Source organism: Chrysochloris asiatica, unplaced genomic scaffold, assembly GCF_000296735.1.
Source record: "Chrysochloris asiatica unplaced genomic scaffold, ChrAsi1.0 scaffold00130, whole genome shotgun sequence".
Classification (NCBI taxonomy): domain Eukaryota; kingdom Metazoa; phylum Chordata; class Mammalia; order Afrosoricida; family Chrysochloridae; genus Chrysochloris; species Chrysochloris asiatica.
In genome coordinates this window covers 2,267,236-2,286,615 of record NW_006408648.1, presented here as the reverse complement: position 1 = coordinate 2,286,615, position 19,380 = coordinate 2,267,236, and the positions used below count along the sequence as shown (strand labels likewise).

The window sequence follows — 19,380 nt, the reverse complement described above, 5'->3', positions numbered from 1 at the left end:
GTGAGTCCTCCAACCTTCTAAGTATTCCTTTATATGTGGTTCAGAGTTCTGGGACCATCCCCTGAGCCTGCTTGGTTGGGTATTCTGTGTTGTTGTTGGTGGAGCTCTCTGCTATACATCCACCCGATCCGCCATCTTGTTTGTTCTCTATCCCAATAGTCTTTTGAAAAGCATATTTCTTAATTTTAATAATACTGAGTTTATCATCATTTTTCTTTGATGGATTATGCTTTCATTATTGTAACTAAGAAATCATCACTTAATCCAAAGCTCTGTGTTTTCTTCTGGGAAGCTTTGCAATTTTAGATTTTGCATGTTGGCCTAGGAACCATCTTGAGTTGATTTTTATATATTTTGTGAGTTTATTTCTATCATGTGGTTATCCAATTGTTCTAGCACCATTTGTTGAAAAGACCTTTCTCTATTTAATATACATTTGTCAAAACTAAGGATATGTATGATATAGGTCGTGGTGGTGGTTATGTGTGCTGTGAAGTTGGTACCAACCCATAGCGACCCTGTATGATACTGTAAATCTTTACTGGAGCAGAAAGCCTCATGTTTCTCCCATGGAACAGCTGGTAGTTTCAAACTGCTGACCTTGAGGTTTGCAGCCCGATTCATAACCACTACACTACCATGATATAAAGGGAACTTCAAAAAGTTAATGTTTTTTAATTGAAAAATTCCATTACTTTTCAATTCCATTTTCCCACAAACTTTTTTAAGCCTCCTCATATAATTTGTCAATGTTTTCTGACATCAGTATCCTGACATCAGTAACACACAAAAGTTGTTAACTTTGATGATAAACTTCAATATATCTATTTTTTATATGTTGTCACTGATATTTTGGTATCATATCTAAGAAACCATAACCTAGTCATAAAGGTCACTCCTGTTTTCGCCTAAGACTTGTGTAGTTTTAGCTCTCATATTTAGGCTCTGATCCACTTCGAGACCTTGTTATATGGGATAAGGTAGGAGTTCAACTTCTGTCTTTTACGTATGGCCCTAGTAGCATGGTGGGTTAGGCATTGGATGACAGTTCCAGCTCACCAGCCACTCCTCAGGAGAAAGATGTGGCGCTCTCCTTTTGTAAAGATTCAGTCTTGGAAACCCTATGGAGTCCACTGGGTCGTACAGTGTTGCTCGGAGTCAGAGTCAACTTGATGTTGAGTAGGAATGAATTCTTCTGTTATCCTAGCACTGTTAGTTGCAAAGACTACTATTTTCTCCATTGGATTTCTCTATTGGATTATCTTGGTATGCTTGTCAAAAATCTATTGACCATAAAGGTAAGATTTTCTTTCTAGACTTCCAATTGTATTACATTGAGTTTTACTATATTTTTTTGCCAACACGTGCCTTCTTTGCTTGTTTGTCAACTGCTTCTGCTCCCCACCTCACCCTACCAGTCCTGAAAGTATTTATGTTAAGTTTTTGTTTTGTTTGTTTTTTAATTGGCATAGCAGTGCTTGGGAAAATATCCCTGTTGGGGTGGGAGCAGTTGGCAAACAAACATAGAAGGCACGTGTTATTTGGGAGAAAGTGCCGGACATCTATTCTTATGCTTGTACCACACTGTCTTAATTATTGTGGCTTCATAATAAATCTCGAAATTGGGTAGTATGAGTCTTCCAACATGATTCTTTTTGAAAATTGTTTTGGCTACTTAGTTGTTCTGCCTTTTAGTATCAATTTTAGACTCCCTTGTCAATTTCTACAAACGGCACCCTGCTTGGATCTTGTTTGCAGTTGTATTGCATCTATAGATTGGTTTGAAAAGATTTAGTGTTTTAACAGTATTCCCAATACAAGAGCATATCTTTCCATTTATTTGACTCTTTTAAAAAATGTCTTCTGTTAGTATTTTGTATTTTGCAGTGAACCGATCTTGTATTTATTTAAATTTATGCATAGGTATTTTATTATTTTTTGTGTGTGCTAAAAAAGTAAATGATACTTTTTAAAATTTAAAATTCGAATTGTTCACTAGTATTTAGAAGTACAATTGCTTTCTATATATTAATCTTGTATCTTACAACTGTGCTTTTTAATTCTCGGAGCTCTTTTGTAGATTCTTTGGAATTTTCTACATAGAAAATAATGTCATCTACCAATGGTGGTGGTGGTTGTGTGCCAGGGAGTTGATTCTGACTCATAGAAACCCTGTATAGAGTTTCCGAGGCTGCAAATCTTCACAGGAGCAGAAAGCCTCGTCTGTCTCCTGAGAAACTGCTGGTATTTTCAAACTGCTGTAATTTTCGAACTGTTGACCATGAGATTAGCAGCCCGATTTGTAACTACTGCGCTACCAGAACTCCTTCATCTGCAAATAGGGACAGTTTTTAAGTTTCTTTCCCTTTCTTTTCAATCTCCATGCTTTATTTTCTTCCTTCCTTCCTTCCTCCCTCCTTCCCTCTCTTTCCTTCCTTCCTTCCTTCCTTCTTTCCTTCCTTCCTTCCTTCCTTCTTTCTGTCCTTCCTTCCTTCCTTCCTTCCTTTCTCTATCTCTCACTCTCTTTCTTTTTTTGTGTGTGTCTTATTGCATTGTCTAGGACATCCAGTGTGATGGTGAAGAGGAGTGATGATAAGGGATACCTTACTTGTTCCTGATCTTAGGAAAGTCACCCAGTCTTTCACCATTAAGTATAATGTTAACTATAGTATTTTGTATATATCGTTAATCAGATTGAGGAACTTCCCTTCTATTCCTGAGTTGTTGAGCTTTCTTTTTTAAATCATGAATAGTTGTTGAATTTTGTCAATTGCTTTTTCAGTATCTACTGAAATGGTAGATAGGTCTCTAAATTTTTAGTTTGCTAATATGGTGAATTACATTAATTGATTTTTTTAAAAAGTTTTTATTGTGAATTGAGTGATAGTTTACATGGGAGAACATTGTTTTTACACCATTATTTCATTGCAATGATTACAATCTCCTCTGTGCATCATCATTCAACAATATTTGCTTTTATTCCCTCTGTTTATTTTTGTTTTGTTTTGTTTTGTTTTGTGTGTGTGTGTGTGTGTGTGTAAATGTACAGAAAAACACTCAGGAATATATAATAATTTACACCACCAAAGGACACATTCTGTAAGCCTTCCTCCTGGCCACCAGCACTCAGTGTTTCTCTTTCCATGTGTCTGGAGTCCTCAGCTGCTCCCTCTCTCCATGTCCTTATTTCTGCCTCCATCTCTGGTGTCGCTGCTTCTCTGGATAAGGTCTCGTATTCCACTTGTGCTCTTCTCCCTTGATGGTCCTAGGGTCATCATTTCTGGAATGTGAGATAAACTACTCCCCCGTTTTTGCTACAAAACTTTTACCTTTACAGTTGTGACAGTTGCAATTAGTCATGAAAACAATTAATCACTATTGAATTATAAGATTGAATTATAAGAATCGTAATCCATCTCTTCACCAGACCTATCTAGACAAGATGAAAACTATTTAGTGTGGACTCTATCTTCCCCCCCGTACACTTAAGCTAAACTCCCTCTTGAAATCTTGTAAGCCAGTCACTTCCTGCCTTTATCACCTCCTCATTTTAGGTAGCGAATGTCTAAGTTGCCCATCCCTATCTACCTTGTAACAGAGGGGATAGGATTGATAATTGATGTGAAGACTCCTTCCCTCTCAGTTGGTATTTCTACTACATCTGTAAGTACAGGTCAAGTTCATAAAATTGTAGCAATTTGCACTTGTTTCCTTTATCAAAAATTGTTTTTTTTATCTTACTCTAGTCGAGTTCTGATTATGAAGCCATCGAGGCTAGGTCAGATGGGTACTATCTTTAAGTTTGGGTGTTCTTGTGCTTCACGCTCAGCTCTAGCCCTCTGTGGCTGTGTCCTTGTCCTTTGATTGATTTTTTGAAGTTGAACCAACTATCCATTCCCAGGTACCATCCATCCTCCCACAGCATTCTCTGCCCCTCATCTGGGTTCAGTAATTCATTGATGACCACACAGGACTCAGGCACCATACTCACAGTAATGGGGTTTAATAGTAAAGTGCACAGGTTACATTGAGTTCAGGGTCAGCAATGCTCAGGGCATAGTTGTTCTAGTTAGGACAACCTCTCTTCAGCCATGCCTACACACAAGCCTCTCTCTGCCCAGCCAATGTTACAAAACACATTAGGGCTGCTGATGAATGCCTAGAAGACACACTACTCCACCATAAACCTTAGCCTGAAGGCACTTGGCTCTAACTCTGTGTGTCAACAAACCTAGTTTCCTAATTAACTGCCTGATGGCACCCTACTCTGCAAACAAGTCTCCTGTCCAAAGTTACTCAACTTTACTTGCTCCATAGTCTGGGAAGCCCAACACTCTGTTTCTACTGCTGCTGGTCATCTGCCACTTCTTTAATGTCACAGGGATCTCAGCATCCATAGGACAGACTCCACTCCTGGCTCTTCTTTGATGATAATAAGATTCCCCTTCCTGCTTCTAAGATGAGTCATTTTAAATCTAGCGGGATGGGAACGTTGACCAATTCTTAGATTTCCAAGTGTTTTTGGTTGTAATCCTGTTAACACTCACTCATAAGTGAATCATATCCATCAGCATCTTCCTCCACCTTCTCTTTACCCAGACCTATCAGGAAAAAACTCATTTGGTGGGAATTTACAAAGACTGTCAGCACAGTACCACCGCCACCACCACCACCACAATGGCTACCAGAAACAAATAATAATTCACTGCACCACACAAGGATAAACCCTACGTGGTTATTTTGTAGTCTCTGATGCATAATCCCGTTGGAAACTATCCTCTTATCTCCTTAGTTTCTGCTGTTACTGCTGTTTTCTTTTTGTCTCTGGTAACCTTTCTTTTCAAACAGATCTCCCCTAACTAGACTAACTTTAAGAATCCCCTGTAGTCTACACCTTCAGCCTCCACTTCCTCTTCTCACTCTCTGCCCCAGAGATCCCCAGAGAGCTGTTCTTAGGATCTGTCTTTCTGTTTCCTGCATTGGTTAATACGGCAATCCGTGGTTTTCTTCCTGAACTTTTCACTCCTCTGGTCTTAAAGGTCTTCCTTCTGCCCTGTCCAGCCCCCAGCTCCAACCTTCTGTGGCAACCTCCTGAGTCATCTCCTACTCCCCTTCTTTTGCCCTCTGAATGAATCTTCCTGAAGCCTTCTGCTGATCCTAATACACTTTGTCCCAATAGTTGTTTGTGGCTCTCATTGTGTGGGGGTTGCCCTTGGCATTCTCATCCTGATAACCACACACCCCTTTGCTCTGACTCCTACCAGCCTTTCCAGCTGCATCTCCTCTTGGGGACTTGTGTTGGAAGATTAGGGAGCTTGGGTTCCTTATTCAAGGACTCAGAGTACCCTGGGGACATGCGCATCCCTAGCCTGAGTCTCCTGGGCTACTCTCATCTGGGTCATCTTTCCCATGCTGCCAGCTTGCTCCTAAGTCAGAGGTCCAACACTCCCCGGGCTGCTTTCAAATCTCTTCTCATCCCTCCAGCACTTCCCCTGCCTCTACCCAAGGTGTCTGTACCCCTTATTTGGGATGAATCAATTACTACTTCCTATTGCTGACTCCTTTATGCTTATCTCCTCAACTAAATTGTGAACTTCCGTAGAGCACAGGTCTTCTTTCCTTGTTATGAATAGTTGGCATGTTGTATGGCATATGCTTACAGTTTCTGAACATTAGAAAGTGATAATGAGAGGATTCTGGGCTTGGTGGGTTTGAGGTGGGAGGTGGTGGGAGTTATTAGGCATCAGGAGTAGATGGCTGAGTTGGTAGAGTTGTGATGTGAACACACCCCTTCCCTGAAGGTACACACAGGAGGAGGCACCTGTGTAATATCTTTGTCACATGAGGGGGATCTCAGAGCATCCTTCACTTAGTGTGCACTTAGTGTGCAGCCAAGGAAAGAGTGAGGCTTTGAGACGAAAAAGAGAGCAGACAGGTACAGGGAATTGCTAGGAAAAGATGCACCCACAATCTGCATGGACCCCACATGACCTCTGGGTCCAGACACTGGCTGATGACCTGGGGGAAGGTCAGAGCCACCTCAAAGCTGGATTGGGAAAAGGTTTCAGGTAGAATGCAGGCCTGAATCAAGGACAGAACTTCTGGATTCCAGAGACAAAGGGACCCCTAGAGGAGTAGAGTCCCTGGTGATATAAATGGTTAACTTGCCCCACTGCTAACTAAAATTTGGGTAGTTCAAGTCCACCTAGAGGCATCTCAGAAGAAAGAGCTAGTGGCATACTTCCCAAAATATCAGCCATTGGAAACCCTGTGGAGCACAGTTCTACTCTGATAAACCTGGGTTGTCATGCATCAGAGTCAACCTGAAGGCAACTAGAAAGAAGAGAGAGTAGCAGCCATCTTCCAGGTCACTGCTAGGTGGCTGAAGTCCCAGGGGAAGACTGTGGGATCCAAATGGACAAGTGCCTTCTTCATTCTGGGGACTCAGGGCCAGTACAGGGCTCCAGAGGGCCAAAAGAGCCATGATGCTAGGTGCAGGGTTGGACTTGGGCTCCTTTCTGGGATTGGATGGCATTAGGAATTAAGTTTTGGTAGAGACTGATGGAGGTGCAGTTTAAATCCACCGCAGACTGGATACCTAAGCCTCTATGCTTGGCGTCTTTATTGGCTCCGAGGAAAGAACCAGAGTAGACTCCGGGTACCACAAAAGCTGAACCTGCCAAGAGAAAGTTTAATTGAACATCAATTCACTAAGACATGAAATATGCTATGTAAAGTTGCTTTTGTGAGTTATGTTGTGGCATGTATTGTTTTTCCTCTGCTTTTCGGTAAATATTCCTTTCAAAAGAATTCCAACCTTGTCTCTGCTGACCTGCAGGGACATAGTATTTTTCCACACACACATCTTGGTGAGCGCAGAGAAAGGGATGGGTGTGGAGGCAAGGGGAAAGGGTGAACAGTCTCCAGCTGGTGTGGGGGGTTATCAGGGAGCTTTGGTGTTGGTGCAGAGAAAAAATGAAACTGAGGGAGATAAAGAGATGAGGCCAGCTATGGACACTGGACCCTGCTGAGACCACTTTCTTCTTTTTTTCAAAAATTGTATTGAAGAGAGATATAACAAAACATATGCCATCTCAGCAATTTCAGTAACAGTCATTACATTCTGCAAATGGTACAACCGTGCTCACCATCCTTTTCTAAATCATTTTACTATTATTAACATAAAATCAATGTCCTCTAAGCAAAAATTCCCTTTCTTCTTCTTTTATTCCCCTGATATTTGGCATAGTGCTGGGTATACCATGGGTGACCAGCAAGTGTCTAATTCATGGGTGCTGATGTCTGGGGAATAGTAAGTTAATGCCCTTCTCTAGAAGGACAGCCCTTTGCCCTATGCTGGGCACTTTCAAAAACTGAAATCCCACCACCCTCATATAACCTTCCTGCTATCTCCAACATCAGGTCTGTCACAGCATTACCAGTACCCTTAGCCTTTTAGCTCTTAAGGCGCCTAGTGGTGCAATGGCTAGTGCTCTGTTGATAACAGAAAGATTGGTGGTTCGAACCCACCAGCCGCTCTGCGGGAGAAAGATGTGGCCGTGTACTTCCATAAAGATTGTTGCTATTGTTGTTAGACACCATCTATTCGGTTCTGACTCATATCGTTTGTAGTTATTAGGTGCCATCAAGTCAGTTCCAGTTCACAGCGACCCTATGCACAACAGAATGAAATGCTGCCCAGTCCTGCACTGTCCTCACAATTGTTATCCTTGAACCCATTGTTGCAGCCACTGGGTCAGTCCATCTCGTTGGGGCAGTGATCCTGTATACAACAGAGTGACACACTGCCTGGTTCTCTTCTATCCTGATGATCCTTGTTATCCTTGAACCCATTGTTGCAGCCACTGGGTCAGTCCATCTTGGTAGGGTTCTTCCTCTTCTTCACTGACCCTATCCTTTACCAGACATGATGTCATTCTTCAGGGACTGGTTCCTTCTGATAACATGTCTAGAGTATATGAGTCCTGCCATCCTGACTTCCAAGGAGCATTCTGGCTGCACTTCTTCCAAGACAGATTTGTTTGTTATTCTGGCAGTTCACTTTCAATATTTTTTCACCAATACCATAATTCAAAGGTATCAATTCTTTTGTCTTTCTTACTCGTTTTCTACATTAGCATGCATATGAAGAGACTGAAAATACCATGGTTTGGGTGAAGCACACCTTAGTTCTCAAAGGGACATCTTTACTTTTTAACACCTTAAAAAGGTCTTTTGCAGCAGATTTGCCCAATGTAATATTTTGTTTAATTTCTCAACTGCTGTTTCTATGGACATTAATTATGGATCCAAGAAAAATTTAAATCCTTGATGACTGGAATATTTGTACCATTTATCATTATGTTGGGAATATTTTTATTTTCTTTATGTTGAGGTGTAACCCATACTGATCTTCATCAGTAAGTGCTTCAAGTCTTCACTGTGAGCAAGCAAGTTGTGCCAGGTGCATAATGCAGGTTGTTTCTGAGTCTTCCTCTAATCCTGATGCTGCCTTCTTTATACAGTCTAGTCCAGCTTCACAGATGATTTGCTCAACATATAGATTGAATAAGGGTGTGGTGAAAAATATAACCCTGGCCACACCTTTCTTAATTTTAAACCTTGGTAACCCTAGGGGGACAGTTCTGCCTTGTCCTGTGTGGTCACTGTGTGTCAGCAATGACTTGACAACAATAGGTTTTGTCTTTGACATATGTATGTTCATGACTGGTTGTCTTTAGGAGCCGTACCTATCAGAAGCAAGCTAAGCAAGCTAAGCGCTGGGCTTTGAGGACCTCAGGGAGCCTAACTTAAGTGCTTGGCAGTCAGCTGTGTGGAGGGTGACCTGTCCTCAGCATTTGTTTACTGGGAGCTGTTGACTACTCTTTGGGGCCCCTGGGAGGGTTGGGTTGTTCTCCAGTGACTGGCATAGCTCCATGCTTGAGATCCATGTCCTGTCTCTTCCTCTACAGCTGGTCTCCAATGTCCTCATTTTCTCCTGCACCAACATCGTGGGTGTCTGTACCCACTACCCGGCTGAGGTTTCCCAGAGACAGGCCTTCCAGGAAACCCGGGAGTGCATCCAGGCTCGACTTCACTCGCAGAGAGAGAACCAGCAGCAGGTGAGTTGTGAGGTTGCCCTTCCCAGACCCTCCCGCTCCACCCCGACAGAACTGAAAGGGACCCTAGATCTGAGCCTCAGCTGCCTGGCCCCACCTCCCTGGGTGAGGCCCAGCCCCAAGGCTATGTTTCCCCTGGAGGGAGCCCAGCATTCCAGGCTCTATGGACATTCTCTCTGAGCACTGCCTGTAGCTTCCTCAGGTATCCCTGTGGTTAGTAAACAAGCCAAGCACTCCAGGCCCTGGGAGGCTGGAATGTGAGATGGCCCCTCCTTCCATCTCTTCCAGGGTCCACCACCCACCTGCCTCTGAGGGATCAGTTTCCTAACTGGGACTACTGACTCCTCAGGGAGAGAACAAGGAGTAGGAGAGGAGGTCGGAACAAGTTGTCTTCTCAGAGCTCTGGGGTTCAGCTGGTTGTATCAGACAGAGACAGGAAGCTGGTCCCATCTTGCCCTGGTCCTCGTCCTTTGAGAACCCGGGCAAGCAGCCTGTTCTCACAGGCCACAGACTTGGGCGGGTTTTTCCCTAGAGATCACGGGAGTCCATGTCTATTCCTCTTAGTGGCTAGGTGGACAGGACTAAGGACCTTCCAGTATGGAGGTTCAGGACACCACTGTCTTCTCGCCTGTGTGAAGCAGATGGAACTCCTGGGAACTCTGAAGCAGTATAGAGCCAAGTAGCCCCAGATAGGAGGTTGTCAGACTCTGCTGGACACAGTCAGGCATGACTCTTTTGAGATTCAGTTATACCAAACCAGGATGTCTTCCCTCCCCTTTTATGTTAGTGACTCCCAGGGAATTACAGACTCTCCAAACCCCTCAAAAATGTTGTTGTTGTTAAATGCCATTGAGATGGTTCCTACCCACAGCAACAACCCTGTATAGGATTTCTGAGGAAGGGAGTCTGTGTACCCAAATTCAATTCCTGGCCAATGCACCTCCTGTTCAGCCACCTCCCATCTGTCAGAGGAGGCTTGTGTGTTACTATGAAGCTGATGAGATTTCATTGGAACTTCCAGACTAACACAGATTAGGAAGAAAGGTCTGGTGATTGACTTCTAACAAATTTACTAATGAACATCTTGTGGATCACAGTGGTCTGAGCCCATTATGCATGGGTCATCTTGGGTTGGAGGCTAACTTGGTGGCAGCTAACAACTATGCACCAAGCACGTTGTGTCAGCCTGATGACAGATATAAACACAGAAGAGCAGGCATGGGGAGCAGGCATGGGGAAGACAGCCGCCAAGACGGGAGTGGTCCTTGTGGCTCCTGGTCAGCATGGAGTGCACACTGTAACTCCCAAGTCCAGCGCAGTTTTACTACAATGTGAGGACATCTCTGACTGTCGTGGATGCTTCTAAGTGAGGTGGGCCGTGGCATCCATGCAGCTGAGCAAGGGCATAGAGCTCTGAAATGTCTCTGCAGGCCTCCCGCTCCCATGTCCTGCCAGTTTCCTAGCTTATCCTGACCAGTTCAAGGCCTAGCTCTCCTCATTCGCTCTTCTGACCTCAGTGCACTCTTGAGTCACATCCTCTTGGCTGAAACCCCTAATGAGCAGGTGTCCCTGGGTCCCCCCAGTGTCTTTTCTTGCTGAACTTACCTCACTTTTGGCGCATGCCCCTAAACCTGTACATTTCCTCAAAAGTCCCTAATCCATTTCAGGTCCTACCCCCAGCATTCCCACCTGAGGTCAGAATGGCTTCCTTCCCTTCTGTTTTCGGGGTATTCTCCTCTCATTTCTGGAGCTGTGTCTCTGGGCCTCATCTCTGCTCCAGGAGACATTAACCCTTCATAGTTCCTTACAGTTTACTTGCTCTGGCCCCAGCCAGGTTGAACATCCCATCAAATCCACAGGGATTTGGGGAAGAAAATACTTTTGTTGTACTATGTTCAGGGCCAAGATGCTGAGACAGACAGGATTACTTCCTGGGGACAGGCCATCCCATCACTCAGCTGGAGTCCAGCAAAGTCTTGGGCTTCTCCCTGCCCTCTGCAGAAAGAGCTGCTCTTGGGCCCCAGGGGAAGCTGCCAGATGCCTCATGGGAGGAGGGAACTGAGAATTGCTCTCTTGGCTGTCCTCTACCCATACTTCCTGGCCCTTAGCCCCAGAGGTTGTTATAAACGTAGGAAGGCCTCTCATGAATCTAAGCAATGTGTAGTACACTTTCTCCCAATTGTCCTATATTTTCACAGAATTGGCCTTTCATTCATGCTTCCATCACCAGTAACTATTTGTTGAGAGTTCAATAAATACAAGCTGGCCTTTAATAGCCATGTTTACTGACCACGGGGGAGACCGGCTAGACCCACAGAGAGCAACATTCTTCACCGATGGCTGTACTGATGTTTCCTGGGCGGGAGGCTCTGGGCAGTGTAGCTGAACAAGACACAGCGGCTGTCCTTGGAGGTCTCTCATTTCACACATGAAAGGGAGGCACACAGTTAACAGCCACTGAAATACTGGATGACCAGGCACAGGGCAGGCAGGGGCTTGGCTGCCTCAGAGAGGATTTCCAGAGGAGCTGAACCTGAGGGAACTTGGGAGCGATGTATAAGGATGGTGATCCCAGTTGAGGGCCTTGAGTGTGCCAAAACAACAGAAATTACTGGAAAATTGGGGAATTTCCATGGTTCACTACATCTGTAGCCCCCTAAGTTCAGAGCAGGATGGAGTGTAGATTTCGTTTTAGGAGGTGTTGGGGGAGGAATGTGGAAGGGCAAGATTGTAGAAGGCTCAAGGTTCATTTAGGGGTGAGGGGCTGATCCTGGAAGCTTCGGGAAGCATCCCAGACCAGTACCAATTGATGAGTCAACTCTGATTCAGAGGGTCCCCATGTGCATCGGAACAGAACTGTACTTCAGAGGGTGCTCAATGGTTGCTTTTCCTCCCTTCAATGGACTCAAACTGCCAATCTTTCAGTTAGCAGCCGTGTGTGTTAACCCTTTGCACCACCCAACGACTCCCCCCAGACTCCAGCTCCTTGCAGTGTGGGGTTTTAAGAAGGGCCCGGGCAGCAGCGTGGTCAGGCGTGTGTTTTAGAAAGGTCACTCTTCAAGTGGGTGTTTCAGGAAAGCTACTCTGCTTGCTTGTAGTGTGGAGAGTGGATCAGAGGCTGCAAGCTTGGAGACAGGGAGACTAATTTGGATGCTGTCTGGGTCTTCCAGGTAGAACCTAAAGTTGTCCTGGACCTGTTGGGGAGGAAGGAATGATGGATTTGAGAGCCATTCAGGGGAGGCGTTGCCAGCATGAGCCAGCCTCATGGAGGCTTTAGGAGCCTCAGGGAGGTGGCAGTTAGAGGGCTTGGATGGCACTTCTTGGAGCTAGAGCTCTGCTCACCACTAAGGTGGATGTGTCAGATACAACATGTTAGTAAGAAGAGAGTAGCGGGGGTCTGGGGTTGAGCATCAGGGAATAGGGGTTGAGGTGAAAATAAGGAAGAAAGGGTTCAGTGAGTGCAGGTGATAGCCTGAAGAATTCACAGGTAATATGGTTGGTAAGAGCCAAGGAACCTTTGAAGAAATTACATGACAAGTTGTGTTTATTGGAGCAAGAAGGCCTGAGGGGGGGCTGTCTGACCGGGGTGATGGGATGGGGAAGGAGGAGAGAGCTGCAGCAGAGGTGGATGTGGTGCAGATAGGACAAATACAAGAGCTGTTTCATAATCAGCATTTCATCAGTGTCGGACAGGCCCTGGGGCTGAAGGGAAAAGAATGAATCTCAGTGGAAAAGTTTTGAGAGGTAGAAGAAATTTGCCTGGGTGAGGTGATCAGGAGAATGGGGCCATTGCGGGCAGAGAGCTCAAAGAGAAGAGCCTCTGGGGAGTGGACATGGGGTGAGATGTCCAGAGGATGGTGGGCAGCACATCCAGGTGGGAAGTGGGGAAAAAAAGAACCCTGGAAAGATACAGGAATAAGGGAGGTGACTGAGCAGAGATAATGGTGGAAACCGTGGCAGTGGATTTACTTCCAGAAAAGTGGACAGAGGGAAGGGATACCTTTGTGCAGGGTAGGAAGAGAGGAGGCAGCAGCCGAGGGCTACGCCCAAGTCATAATGAGGAGGAGGCACGTGGAGGCAGCTCGAGATGAGAGGACTCGAGAATGAGAGCATGTGGAGGGCAGAGATGGAGACTGCCAACCTGGGAGACCAGTGAACATCTTGGAGCCCGGACGCTGTAACAGGACTGATGTGGCCCTCCACAGCGTGACCCCACTTCCTGCATCTCTCCCACCTCCCCTTTAGCAGATGTGAACCTCTCTCAGTTTTTCAAAGTCGGCTTGCTTTCCCTGCCCTTGACTGATACAACCTGTGTGGAATGGGATCAGCCTTCTCGCTTCATCCACTTTTTCCCCAGCCTGGGTCAAGTACCCCTGCTTGTGGCCCCATGAGACTGGAAGCTTTGGGAGGGGAGCAACATGTCTGTCCCTCTCATGACTATAGCCCCAAACACCTAGCATGTGGCATGGAACATAGTAGGTCTTCAGTAAATATTTGATGACTGATTGAATCTCATTTAATGCTCTTGACAACCCCATTCCTGTTCTATACATGAGGAAACTGAGGCTCAGAGAAGGTCAGTGATATGCCCAAGGTCACATCCAGGATTGGAACCTCTGGTGGGTGCTCAGTAGCACACAGGTTCACCTGGAGTGACTAGGGAGCCTTGGGGACAGGACTCCAACCTCTGAGACCAGGATTCTCAGGATAGCCTTAGAGGGTTTCCAGGCCCAGCACGCTGCGGAGTGACAGCAGTCCAGTGTTAGAATTCTGACCTTCTGTGTAGGAAACCTACGATTGATTCCCAGCCAATACACTTTATGTCTGTTGGTGGAAACTTGTGTTGCCATGACACTAAACAGGCTTCAATGGTAAATGCAGAATAAAATGAAATAGGAATAAAAGCCTGATGATCTATTGTTGATGAAAACCCTATGACCGCAATGGTCTGATCCCCAAATGATCATGGGTTCGGCGCAGGACCAGAAAGCATTTCACTCTGTGTATGGGGTTGCCATGAGTTGAGGGCCAATTCGATGGCAGTTACCCACAGAAACAAGTCTGTGGGGGCACAGGTGCGGGGAGGAAGAGAACTGTGACGAAAGAGTCTGCTTTCCTCCCCAGGAGCGGCTTCTACTGTCTGTCCTTCCCCGGCATGTTGCCATGGAGATGAAAGCAGACATCAACGCCAAGCAAGAAGATATGATGTTCCATAAGATTTACATCCAGAAACATGACAACGTGAGGTAGGGGTGAGGCTGCTGGGGCCAGGGCAGGGTGGGAGGACTAAGCCCCAGAGGAGGACCACGAGGCATCATGCCTCACTCCAACAGGGTGGTCTGGTGGTTCTCCCACCCTTTCAGGTCTGCGGAATGAGTTATCATTGAGTCTGATTTAATTTTCTTTGTGGCGGGGGTGGGGAGGCTGCAAGGAGAAAATAGAGAAAGAAAGAGGAGAAAAGAAGAAGCAACAATCTCAGGGAATTCCTGGTCTAAGCAGGGAGACAGGAAGCATAGACTTGGGACCTCAATATGACCATCATCATCATCTTCATCACAATCTTCATCACCATCAAGCAGCTTCTGTGCCTTCCAAGCCAGTGTGTGCCAGGCATCATATCAGACATTGCCCAGGTTATCACTAATCTTTCTGACAGCCCAACAAAGTAGGTATCCTGCCAGCATCCCTGATTGACAGATCAAGCTTAGAAGGGTTGAAACCCCCTGCTCAAGGTCACCCTGTCAGGAGTCGGGAAAGCTGGTTGTGCCACTAAGTCTGCCCTCTCCTCCAGAGCCCACACTTTCAACTGCATGTTGCTGTCTCCCTGGACATAGTCGCTGACAGCAGGGACATGCAAACAGATGTAGATTAATAGAGTGCAAAATCTGCTTATGAGTCCACAGGGACATGGAGTGATACAGTGGCCTTCATCCAGCATGGCTTCCTGGAGAGACCGATAATCCTCCCACACACCCGGAAGAGGAGCCACTGTGCATGTCTGCTAGACAGCTACTTTCTCCCCAGACAACTTTTCCTGGGCCTGCAGCCCTTTAAGGGCTTGTGCTGAAATTTTAATAGAGGGATTAAAAGGAATAATGTAAACAAGAATTTTATATATTATATATATGTTGTTGTTGTTATGTGCCATGGAGTTGGTTCCAACTCATAGCGACCCTGTACAGGGTTTCCGAGGCTGTAAATCTTTACGGGAGCAGAACGCCTTATCTTTCTCCCGCGGAACAGCTGGTAGTTTCGAACTGCTGACCCTGAGGTTAGCAGCCCGATTCGTAACCAGTACACTACCAGAGCTCCATATACTAAAGTGCCGTCAGATAAATTTCGACTCATAGCAACCCTGTATAGGGTTTCCAAGGAACGGATGGTGAGCTTGAACCGCTGACCTTGCGGCTCAAATCAACTTTGCAGTCCAGCGCATTAATCAGCAGTGTCACACCAGGACTCCATATATATGTATATATGTATATTGTTTTGTTAAGTGCCATAATGGGTTCTGACCCATAATGACCTATATAGGGTTTCCAAGGAGTGGCTGGTGAACCACTGACCTTGCAGCTCAAACCAACTTTGTAGTCTATCTAGTGCATTAACCCACTGCGCCACACCAGGACTCTATAATGGTGGTTATATGCCATGGTATCAGTTCCAACTCATAGCCATCCTGTGTAGGATTTCTGAGGCAGTATATCTTTATGGGAATAGAAAGCTTCATCTGTCTCCTGACAGGGTGACTGGTAGATTCAAACTGCGGACCTTGTGGTTAGCAGCCCAACTCGTAACCCACTATGCTACTAGAACTTCATGTTGTTACTGATTTTTACATGCTGTTGAGTTGGTTCTAACTCATAATGACCCTGTATAGGGTTTCCGAGGAGCAACTGGTGGGTTTGACCCACTGATCTTGTGGTTATCCAGTTCTTATAGTGCTGTATTACCAGGACACTCTCTCTCTCTCTCTCTCTCTCTCTCTCTCTCTCTCTCTCTATATATATATACATATACATATAAACACACACACATACATATAGTTGTTGTTGTTGTTAAGTGCCTTCAAGCCGGTTCTGATTCATAGTGACCCTGCAGAGGGTTTCTGAGTCTCTTTTTAAATCATTGCAGGAGCAGAAAGCCTCATCTTCCTCCCACAGAGTGGCTGGCAGGTGGGTAATGTCTTTATCACATGGAGTTAGCAGAACACCCAGTTCCCAAGTGTATTCTTGGATCCAAGACCCTCCATTCTGCCTATGTGCCCTCCATCCATTCTCCAAAGCAGAGACTCTAAACCTTTTGTAGACAGATTTCTTCGGGTTCATCAGAAAAATGTGCCTGCCATACAGATTTGTCATTGGTGTTAAGAGTCTCCCAGTTCCCCCAAAGCAGGGTGATGGGGATAAAGCAGCAACTTCAGTCTCCCAGGAAGACGGCTGCCCAGGCAGGATCTCCATGTCCAGGGGGCTTTTGGAAGTGGGGACTGCAGGCCTAGCTGAGCTGAGCTCAGAGGGGGAAGTGGGGTCTGAGGCTATTGATTTCTGGACTTGAACCCTTTTGAGGTAGCGCTAACATATCAGTTTCCCTGTTTCTCTTCCTCACATGTGCCCCTGTCCTCAGATGGCGAAAGAATCAATCATTAATGATAATAGCTCATATGCAGAGTTCACTTTCCCAGGCACTATTCTCAATACTGTCATTTAATCCTCACAACATTTTGTAGATGAGTAAACTGAGGCACAGAGATTAAGTAACTTTTCCAAGATCCCATAGTTAAGTTGGAGAATTGCCACAGTAATCTTTTGGTGTCAGAATTTCTACCTAGTCCGACTACTGTTGCTGTTGTTAGGCACGACTGAGTCATTCCAACTCAACTGCTGGTAAGATTTCTTAGGATTTTGGGTGTTGGCAAAGAATATTGAAAGTATCATGGATTGCCTAGAGAACAAACAAATTAGTCTTGGACAAAGTGTAGCCAAAAAATGCTCCTTGAAAGTGAGGATGGCAAAACGTCATCTCACAGTCTTTGGATGTTTCAGGAGGGACCAGTTCCTGGAGCAGGATATCATGCTTGGTAAAGTAGAAGATCAGCAGTAAAGACAAAGACCCCAATGGAGATGGATTATCACAGTGGCAGTAGCAGTGGGCCTAGCATAACAGCAATTGTAAGGCTGATTCAGGACCAGGCGGTGTTTCATTCTGTTGTGCAGAGTGTTGCTATGAGTTGGAACTGACTTGACAGCACCTAAAAATACAACAACAACATTTCAGGAGCAGATCACCAGGTCTTTTCTTCCCTGGAGCAGCTGGTGGGCTCAAACCGCCAATTTTTTACATAGCAGCTGAGAACTAACTTAACCCTTGTGCCACCAGGACTCCTTGCTGAACTTGTTAAGTGCCTTTGAGTCGGTTCTGATGCATAACACGTCTGAATTGGGTTTCCGAGGAGCAGCTGGTGGGTTTGAACCTTCGACTTTGCAGTTCAAACTGACCTGTGGTCCAGTGCATTATCCTGCAGCATCACACCAAGACTCCTAGGCAGTTAATATTTGGAGTGCTGTAGGACAAAGCATTGGACTGCAAGGTAAGTGGTTCAAACTGAACAGCCGCTCCTCAGAAACTTTATATTGCGTTGCAATGAGTCGGAATGACTCAACTGCGCTTAGCAACAGGAAGAAGGAGTTTCTTTTGAGAGCTTGTGGGAGGAAACTTAGGAAGCCCTTAGGCCAAGAGGGGAGTGAGGAGAGAGATGTGCCTCCGCATGTGCTCTTGTATCTGTGTGACTGTGTGTTTGTGTGTTGGAGAGGAGCCACGAGGGCCCTTTCCTATCTGATGGTGACCCTGAAATCTGGAAGTCTCCACAAAGTTTGTTCTTTTGGAACAAACCCCAGATGCCCAAGTTTCAGGTGAGAAGAAGTGGCCTGCTAAGTCATCCCAATGCATTGTTGTTAAGTGCCATTGAGTTGGTTCAGACTCATGGCGACCCTATATAGGGTTCCTGAGGAGCAGCCGGTCAGTTTGAACCGCCAACTTTGCAATTCAACCTGACCTTGCAGTGCATTGCATTAATTCTCAGCTCCAAACACTTAAGTTCTCCCTTCTGGATTTTATCTCTTGGTTCTATCATCACCCCCGCAGTTACCCCCGCATTGTCCCGAGCCGGGAAAGGCAGAATGTGCTTTCCTTGGTCACTCTTAGCACAGCAGACTTTGTACAGATTTCACTAAAATACCAAGTAGAGCACAAAGGGAATCCAGAAACTTCACGCATGAGAAACAGTCCAGAATTCAAGACACAGGTTCTCAGCCTGGCGTGGCCACTCCACATCTGGAACATCTGCATCTCTGCCCAGTTCCTTGCCCTTTCATCCCTTCTCTTTCCCATCTCACTTCCAGTCCCACAGCCACTGGCTCTTGAATCCCCCAGCCCTCCAGCAAAGGAGACTGGTTAGAAGGGCTGACTTGAGTCTCTTCCAGTGATCACCACAGGAATGGCTCACCCCTCCCTTCCCGCTCAGTCAGGGACTTCAGGTCCCATCAGTAGAAGAACAGTACCTCAGTGACAGAGTGGTCCCAGCATTGCCCAGCAGGAGTCAGACTCCAGCACGGTGGGGGCACTTCTGTTCTCAGAAGGACATGCTCAGGATCAATGACAGCAATCAGGAAAGAGATGAAAGGAGAGCATGACCAAGATGCTGAGATTTTCATGGGGACAAAGCTAGTTCCCACTCTGAAAGCACTAGGGATTGAGGTAGCCCCACATACATCAGAGGCCAACCATGAGCAATCATATGCAAATATCCTTCTGGGCCCCTTTCCCTGCTCCATTAATGACACTGGGTGCAGCCTTTGAAGGAAACAAATTGCACACTCTGATCTCTGCTTTGTGGTTGAACCTTTGCCTGGAGTGGGGATTGAGCAGTAGGTGGGGGGTGACAACATAGCGTGGAAATGTGCTTTGGGTTCTGAGACAGCCAGGGTTGTGCAGTACTTAAGCCTGGACTCCGGGGCTAGTCAGTTCTGCATGTTGTCCCAGCTCTGGTGTTTCCTGACTACGTGACTGGGCAAGTTATAGGCATTGAGCCATTTTGAACCTCAGTTTCTTCCTCTGTATAGTGTTGTTAGATGCCATCGAGTTGGTACCTACTCATAGAGACCCCTGTGCAAAACAGAATGAAACACTGCCCGGTCCTGAGCCAATCTCTCAAAATTGTAGCCACACTTGAGTGCATTGGTGCTGCCACTTTGCCAATCCATCT

General features: G+C 45.8%; 1 protein-coding gene across 1 annotated transcript in view; it reads left to right on the top strand.

The window, feature by feature from the left end:
* Positions 1-19,380, top strand: part of ADCY5 (adenylate cyclase 5) — a 244,580-nt gene that overhangs the window by 165,659 nt on the left and 59,541 nt on the right. The window contains exons 2-3 of the mRNA XM_006869426.1: positions 8,973-9,122; positions 14,244-14,365. Of these exons, the coding sequence (XP_006869488.1) occupies positions 8,973-9,122; positions 14,244-14,365 (272 nt within the window). The remainder of the gene's footprint in view (positions 1-8,972; positions 9,123-14,243; positions 14,366-19,380) is intronic.